This window comes from Coregonus clupeaformis, chromosome 11 (genome assembly GCF_020615455.1).
Source record: "Coregonus clupeaformis isolate EN_2021a chromosome 11, ASM2061545v1, whole genome shotgun sequence".
In the NCBI taxonomy this organism is placed as follows: Eukaryota; Metazoa; Chordata; class Actinopteri; order Salmoniformes; family Salmonidae; genus Coregonus; species Coregonus clupeaformis.
Window position 1 is genome coordinate 10,265,746 of NC_059202.1, and position 9,001 is coordinate 10,274,746.

Consider the following 9,001-nt stretch of genomic DNA (forward strand, 5'->3'; position numbering starts at 1 on the left):
GGATTAAGGTCTGGAGACTGGCTACGCCACTCCAGGACCTTAATGTGCTTCTTCTTGAACCACTCCTTTGTTGCCTTGGCCGTGTGTTTTGGGTCATTGTCATGCTGGAATACCCATCCACGAACCATTTTCAATGCCCTGGCTGAGGGAAGGAGGTTCTCACCCAAGATTTGACGGTACATGGCCCCGTCCATCGTCCCTTTGATGCGGTGAAGTTGTCCTGTCCCCTTAGCAGAAAAACACCCCCAAAGCATAATGTTTCCACCTCCATGTTTGATGGTGGGGATGGTGTTCTTGGGGTCATAGGCAGCATTCCTCCTCCTCCAAACACGGCGAGTTGAGTTGATGCCAAAGAGCTCCATTTTGGTCTTATCTGACCACAACACTTTCACCCAGTTCTCCTCTGAATCATTCAGATGTTCATTGGCAAACTTCAGACGGGCCTGTATATGTGCTTTCTTGAGCAGGGGGATCTTGCGGGCGCTGCAGGATTTCAGTCCTTCACAGCGTAGTGTGTTACCAATTGTTTTCTTAGTGACTATGGTCCCAGCTGCCTTGAGATCATTGACAAGATACTCCTGTGTAGTTCTGGGCTGATTCCTCACTGTTCTCATGATCATTGCATCTTGGCCAAGATAAAGCAAAGCAGTGCGATAAAAACAACAACACCGAGTTACATATGGGGTAAACAAAACATAAAGTCAAAAATACAACAGAAAATATATATACAGTGTGTGCGAATGTAGTAAGTTATGGAGGTAAGGCAATAAATAGGCCATAGTGCAAAATAGTTACAATTTCGTATAATACTGGAATGATAGATGTGCAAAAGATGATGTGCAAATAGAGATACTGGGGTGCAAATTAGCAAAATAAATAACAATATGGGGATGAGGTAGTTGGGTGGGCTAATTTCAGAAAGGCTGTGTACAGGTGCAGTGATCGGTAAGCTGCTCTGACAACTGACGCTTAAAGATAGTGAGGGAGATAAGAGTCTCCAGCTTCAGAGATTTTTGCAGTTCATTCCAGTCATTGGCAGCAGAGAACTGGAAGGAATGGCGGCCAAAGGAGGTGTTGGCTTTGGGGATGACCAGTGAGATATACCTGCTGGAGCGCAGACTACGGGTGCGTTTTGCTATGGTGACCAGTGAGCTAAGATAAGACAGGGATATGCCTAGCAGTGATTTATAGATGACCTGGAGCCAGTGGGTTTGGCGACTAATATGTAGTGAGGGCCAGCCAACAAGAGCGTACAGGTCACAATGGTGGGTAGTATATGGGGCTTTGGTGACAAAACGGATGGCACTGTGATAGACTACATCCAATTTGCTGAGTAGGGTGTTGGAGGCTATTTTGTAAATGACATCGCCGAAGTCAAGGATCGGTAGGATAGTCAGTTTTACGAGGGCATGTTTGGCAGCATGAGTGAAGGAGGCTTTGTTGCGAAATAGGAAGCCGATTGTAGTTGTCCACATACTCTAGGTCAGACCCGCCGAGAGTAGTGATTCTAGTCGGGTGGGCGGGTGCAAGCAGAGTTCGGTTGAAGAGCATGCATTTAGTTTTACTAGTGTTTAAGAGCAGTTGGAGGCTGTGGAAGGAGTGTTGTATGGCATTGAAGCTCGTTTGGAGGTTTGTTAACACAGTGTCCAATGAAGGGCCAAATGTATACAAAATGGTGTCGCCGCATAGAGGTGGATCCGAGCGTCACCAGCAGCAAGAGCGACATCATTGATATACACAGAGAATAGAGTCGGCCCGAGAATTGAACCCTGTGGCACGCCCATAGAGATGGCCAGAGGTCCAGACAACAGGCCCTCCGATTTGACACATTGAACTCTATCTGAGAAGTAGTTGGTGAACCAGGCGAGGCAGTCATTAGAGAAACCAAGACTATTTAGTCTGCCAATAAGAATGCGGTGGTTGACAGAGTCGAAAGCCTTGGCCAGGTCGATGAAAACGGCTGCGCAGTACTGTCTTTTATCGATCGCGTTTATAATATCGTTTAGGACCTTGAGCGTGGCTGAGGTGCACCCATGACCAGCTCGGAAACCGGATTGCATAGCGGAGAAGGTACGGTGGGATTCGAAATGGTCGGTGATCTGTTTGTTAACTTGGCTTTCAAATACTTTCGAAAGGCAGGGCAGGATGGATATAGGTCTATAACAGTTAGGATCTAGAGTGTCACCCCCTTTGAAGAGGGGGATGACCGCGGCAGCTTTCCAATCAGGTTGAACAGGCTAGTAATAGGGGTTGCGACAATTTCGGTGGCTAATTTTAGAAAGAAAGGGTCCAGATTGTCTAGCCCAGCTGATTTGTAGGGGTCCAGATTTTTTAGCTCTTTCAGAACATCAGCTGTCTGAATTTGTGTGAAGGAGATGCGGGGGGGGGGGGCATGGGCAAGTTGCAGCGGAGGGTGCAGAGCTGGTGGCCGGGGTAGTGGTAGCCAGGTGGAAAGCATGGCCAGCCGTAGCAAAATGCTTGTTGAAATTCTCGATTATTGTAGATTTATCGGTGGTGACAGTGTTTCCTAGCCTCAGTGCAGTGGGCAGTTGGGAGGAGGTGCTCTTATTTTCCATGGGCTTTACAGTGTCCCTAAACTTTTTGGAGTTGGTGCTACAGGATGCAAATTTCTGTTTGAAAAAGCTAGCCTTTGCTTTCCTAACTGATTGTGTATATTGGTTCCTGACTTCCCTAAAAAGTTGCATATCGCTGGGGCTGTTCGATGCTAATGCAGTACGCCACAGGATGTTTTTGTGCTGGTCAAGGGCAGTCAAGTCTGAGGAGAACCAGGGGCTATATCTGTTCTTAGTTCTGAATTTTTTGAATGGGGCATGCTTATTTAAGATTGAGAGGAAAGCACTTTTAAAGAACAACCAGGCATCCTCTACTGACGGAATGAGGTCAATATCCATCCAGGATACCCGGGCCAGGTCAATTAGAAAGGCCTGCTCGCTAAATTGTTTTAGGGAGCGTTTGACAGTGATGAGGGGTGGTCGTTTGATCGCGGACCCATTACGGACGCAGGCAATAAGGCAGTGATCGCTGAGATCCTGGTTGAAGACAGTGGAGGTGTATTTAGAGGGTAAATTTGTCAGGATGATATCTATGAGCGTGCCCATGTTTACAGATTTAGGGTTGTACCTGGTAGGTTTGTTGATAATTTGTGTGAGATTGAGGGCATCTAGTTTAGATTGTAGGTTGGCCGGGGTGTTAAGCATATCCCAGTTTAGGTCACCAAGCAGTACGAACTCTGAGGATAGATGGGGGGCAATCAGTTCACATATGGTGTCCAGGGCACAGCTTGGGGCTCGTTACCTGTATAAAAGACACCTGGGAGCCAGATATCTTTCTGATTGAGAAGGGGTCAAATGCTTTTTTCCATCATTAAAATGCAAATCAAGTTATAACATTTTTGACATGCGTTTTTCTGGATTTTTTTGTTGTTAATCTGTCTCTCACTGTTCAAATAAATCTACCATTAAAATTATAGACTGATAATTTCTTTGTCAGTGGGCAAACGTACAAAATCAGCAGGGGATCCAATAATTTTTTCCCACACTTTATACACAGCAAATTACACCACACACACTAGTAAACACTGTACACTGGCCACCACCACCACACACATTAGTCAATTTGCAGTTTGTGCTCTCCTGGCTGTCTTATCAGACTTGAAAGCCAAACAGCTCTTTCCCACCTATGTCTGAATTTATCTGATGCATCTCTCTCTCTCTCTCTCTCTCTCTCTCTCTCTCTCTCTCTCAAATATCAACTATGTCAGTACTGTATATGTACAGTTGTTAAGGAAATACCAGATAAATACTAAAATATTTCCATGGACAGTAGGTACAATTTAAAACATTCTCACACCTGTCTTTTTAAACGGATCAGATTACTCAAAATCCTGATGGTACAGTTTAAACACTGAGGTAAAGACTAATGCTCAGGCACTATTTAAAAGAAAGAAAAATGTTTACAATAAAAAAGCTCCATCTCCTCTATCTCCCGCCTTAGTAGAAGACGGTGCAGTCAGCATGTATGTTGTGGCTAGCCCTCACAGAGCCAATTGTGGTACAGGTGAAACATGAGATCCCCTCACACAAAACTCACCCAAGCAAAGTCACCTGAAGGACTTTTCTCTTCCCCTTTTTCCCCCCTTTCTCTGACTCTCCCTTATTCTGCCTTTCTTCTTCTCTTGCTTTTTTGAAGGCTTGACATGAAGAGGGTCTGCCTCTCAAATCTCAGTTACCCGTTCATTTGACCCCTTTAATGTTCCAAAGACTTCCAAAACCCACCTCTTACATCCAAATTGAGAAAACATTTGAGTGATTACATGATTACCGACTTGCAGTTAAAGCTCACAGAAATCTCATAGAAAAATACACTTAACTACAGCCACTGTATTGGTCCCAGATACAAAATGTAGTCTGGTTGGATATTTGGCTGGGCTTGCCTCATGCATTAAGGATCTGTATACATTACAGAGAGAGGACTTTGGAGCAGCTTTCCCTGGGCTACAAAGACTTCAGTGTATATGAGCAGAGAAGAGAAGGCAGGGGAGGGTGTACAGCCTTGCTACTGAGGAGCCTGAGACTCACAGAGAGGCTTTACAGTGAAATTAATAGGTTTAACAGCGTTCTGGGAGATACAGTAGGGCTGAAATACAAGGTGCTCCCCTGTTTAAGATCAGTTTAAATGAAGATCAGCTTCTGACTGAGGGAAGGGGCCACCAAAAGCACTGAAGAGGGAGATGAGGCCAAATGAATAAGGAAGAGAAGAAATGGCTCAATTTAGTTGTGGCCAGGCTGTGACGCCTACGGGTGGTTGGTTGGTAGAGAAAGCTAGAGGAGGGTAGGACAGGGGACAAACACGTGTCCATGCAGATCAGATGGCAGGTGACGGTAGTCCCAGCTTGCATGGGCACAAGCTCTCTTTGTGAGGCCCTAGTGCTGGTCCACAGGGGCCCCTCACCGCCACTCACCTTGAAATGTGACACCCACAGGTACGGGAGGGGTAGTTACACTAGGGGAGCAAATAGAGGCACACAGACTGGGGGCCGGCTGGCCTCGGTGGTCAGATGTGAGTGTATGTGTGTGTGTCCAGCCTGGACGGACACAGTCTGCTCTGGCCCTGTGCATACCTGTAGCCAGGATCTGATCAATCAGGCCTCGTCTAACGTGCTCTGAGGAGTGGAGTAAAGCTGGCCAATAGCCAAGTCACCCTGAGCAAACAACCCAGCGATGTGAACAGCCATCTTAATGCCTCGCTCATATTTGTTTAACATGGACATTATGCATGGGTGTTGTTTTGTGTCTAAAGCAGAACATTCTTTTGAAAAAGTGTATACATTAGGAGGCCTCATTAACCAAAATATTTTCTGAAGGTCAAATGTCAAGGTACCTCCCTATTGCTTTGGACATTTACAGAACCACATGTGGACTGGATCCACAGTCATGCGAGAGCCATTGTAAAAAACCTCCACTAATAGGATCTTGGTTTACATGGATGTCTGTACGAAACACATGTCCATGAGTCCTGCTGTTAATGATGTGCTTTAGGGGGAAAGACTGCAGCACATTTAGGGTTCAAAGACAAGGCCATGGTAGGACGAGCTGTAACCACCCCAGGACTGCACTCGCCAGACACCCAATTACTGTAAACGCGTGCGCGCGCACACACGCACACGCGCACGCGCACACGCACACGCACACGCACACGCACACGCACACGCACACGCACACACGCACGCACGCACACACACACACACACACACACACACACACACACACACACACACACACACACACACACACACACACACACACACACACACACACACACACACACACACACACACACACACATACACAGCTATCAGCTTCTTACAACACTGCATGCCCTAAGCTTAAACCATGGGGCAAACAAATGTACAGTAGGAACACATGGGGGAAATGTGAGCACACACCCCTCTGTTTCTAAACCTTTAAACACACACACATACAACACACACACACACAAACTACCATATATTTCCTCTCTTGTTTGCCTTTAAACCGTTCATATTTACAGCTGCATGCTGGCTGTGCTTTGGCACAGAGCCAGAGAGGAGGCACAGCGAGACCCCCCCCATCCACCCCTCCCCCTCCTCCCACCCAGCCAAGTCAAAGAGAGCGAGACTAACCCAGACCTGTTTGATTCAGCACCAACTTCCCCTCCTCAAAAAGATGCCCCTTTGAGACACAAAGAGAGAGAGAGCAAGGCAGAGGTTGATTAATTTCAACCTTTGAGTTAGAAAATGAGCATTAAAGCACGTTGGCATTGCCCTAAGCTGTGGTCAGACAATGAATAGAGCTCTTTCGTATCCTCACATTGATTGAAGAGCAGATAGATGCTTTATGAAGGCTACAGTGGCCATACAATACCAAGATAATTGCCTGAAAGCATGAGAAAAGAGCAGCTGCTCCTCGTTCTCTTCCGTAACACATTCTCCGGTAAGTGTGTGTCTGAGTGTGTGTGTGTGTGTGAGAGAGAGCACGAGCGACTGTCTCCTTTGTGTCTGTGCTGTCATGAGTCTCAGACTGCCAGACGTAAGCTAGTGTAGCCTAGCGCACGTTGCTTTACCAGCATCTACTCATCCATTTGGCACTGCCTCAGCCTATCGTACCCTCTCCTTATAAACATATATACACACACACTCACACACTATACATACTCATCAACTGCTGAGAAGGAAAACAACAATACTGTCTCGCCATTAAATCCACCAACAAAGGAGAGTGTTTCCAGGCTGAAACCAGAGGGGAAAAAAAACAGACAAAGAGGCGTCCGCTGGGCAGAGAGAGGTGCAGCGCCCTCACCTTGAGCCGGTTCCGACCTGGAGAAGGCCAGTAATCCAAAGGTGACCCCCAAGAGCAAAGTCCACATCCTGGGCTTAGCGTCTGACGATGGCTGGGTGAGTGACTGGAGGAGGAGGAGGAGGTGTGTATGGTCTCTCCAGTGGTCCTGTCTTCTCTGTGCCAGGAATGAGGGGTGGTGGGTGTGTGTGAGAGAGCGATAAAGAGAGAGAGAGGTTGTTGTGGGTGTCTGGTAGCAATTGGAGCTGAGACAGACTTTGGCCAACTTTTTTATATTCTGTGTGAGAGAGGGTTTCAGAGCTTAGTGACACACAGGCAGAAGGGGGAAGAGGGTGGTGCGTGTGTGTACACACCCTTCTGCTTCTACCTCTCTTGCTTCCGACTAGATGGATTTCAGCCTTATTCATATTATAGATCAGTGGCCAATGAGAATTCAAGCTGTGCCTATATGAAACAGAACCATGAACTGACTGTACATACAGTGCGTTCAGAAAGTATTCATACCCCTTGACTTACTCCACATTTTCTTGTGTTACAGCCTCAATTAAATATATGTTTTTCTCACCCATCTACACACAATATTCCATAATGACTAAATGAAAACATGTTTTTAGAAAAAGTAGCAAATTTATCGAAAATGAAATACAGAAATATCTAATTTAAATAAATATTCACACCCCTTAGTCAATACTTTGTAAAAACACCTTTGGCAGCGATTACATCTTTGAGTCATCTTGGGTATGTCTGTATCAGCTTTGCACATCTGGATTTGAGGATTTTCTCCCATTCTTCCTTGCAAGCTCTGTTAAGTTAGATGGGGAGCGACGGTGAACAGTAATCTTCAAGTCTTTCCACAGATTTTCAATGGGATTCAAGTCCGGGCTTTGGCTGGGCCACTCAAGGACTTTCACATTGTTGTTCTGAAGCCATTATTTCGTAGCTTTGGCTGTATACGTGGAGTCATTGTTCTGTTGGTCGTTTGCACTCTGAAGCAGGTTCTCATCAAGGACTAGCCTGTATTTGGTTCCATTCATTGTTCCTTCTATCCTTAGCGGTCTCCCAGTCCCTGCCACTGAAAAGCATCCCGATAGCATGATGCTGCGAACACCACACTTCACGGTAGGGAGGATGTTAGACGGGTGATGAGCTGTGCCTGGTTTTCTCCAGACTTAGCGCTATGCATTCAGGCCAAAGAGTAACATTTTTGTCTCACGAGACCACAGAATATTTTTGCCTCTCAGTCTTTCACATGCTTTTTTGCAAACTCCAGGCGTGCTGTCATGTGCCTTTTTCTCAGGAGTGGGTTCCGTCTGGCCACTCTCCAAAAAGCCCAGATTGGTGAAGTGCTGTAGAGACTGTTGTCCTTCTGGCAGGTTCTCCCATCTCAGCCAAGGAACTCTGTAGTTCTCTCAGAGTGGTAATTGTGTTCTTGGTCACCTCCCTGACCAAGGTCCTTCTTGCCCGGTTGCTCAGTTTGGTTGAACGGCCAGTTCTAGACAGAGTCTGGGTAGTTCCATATTTTTTCCATTTCCCAATGATGGAGACCACTGTGCTCTTGGAAACATTGAACACTCTAGAAATAGTTTTATACCCTATTCTATTTCGGAGTTCTACGGACAGTTCCTCGTGGTATAGTTTCTGCACTGACTTGCACCGTCAACTGTGGGACCTGATATGGACAATTTTTTGGCCACAGGTGGACTCCAATGAAGTTGTAGTGACATCTCAAGGGTGAGCAAAGGGAATTGGATTCACATGAGCTCAATGTGGAGTGTCGTAGCAAAGGGGTGTGAATTTGTTTGTAAATGAGATATTTCTGTATTTCAAAAAAATAAAAAAATAAAAAGAATGTGGAATAAGTCAAGGTGTATGAATACTTTCTGAAGGCACTATAAGCATGACAGGAAATTCTACATTGATGTTCATGTAGATTTATTACAGCTCTAGTGTCAAATGTGAAGGGCCAAACAGCTTTGACTTATTGTTAGATGGAATCTACAGGTAACTGCCAAAATAAAGGAAACACCAACATAAAGTGTCTTATTAGGGCGTTGGGTCACCAAGAGCCGCCAGAACAGCTTCAATGTGCCTTGGCATAGATTCTACAAGTGTCTGGAACTCTATTGGAGGGATTCGACACCATTCTT

The 9,001-nt window shown here is 45.9% G+C and overlaps 1 protein-coding gene across 1 annotated transcript in view; it reads right to left on the reverse strand.

Moving 5' to 3' along the window:
- Positions 1-7,204, reverse strand: part of LOC121576401 (CD44 antigen-like) — a 51,228-nt gene extending 44,024 nt beyond the window's left edge. Inside the window, exon 1 of the mRNA XM_041889506.2 lies at positions 6,858-7,204. Within this exon, the coding sequence (XP_041745440.2) occupies positions 6,858-6,924 (67 nt within the window). The 5' untranslated portion in view covers positions 6,925-7,204. The remainder of the gene's footprint in view (positions 1-6,857) is intronic.
- Positions 7,205-9,001: the final 1,797 nt, after the last annotated feature.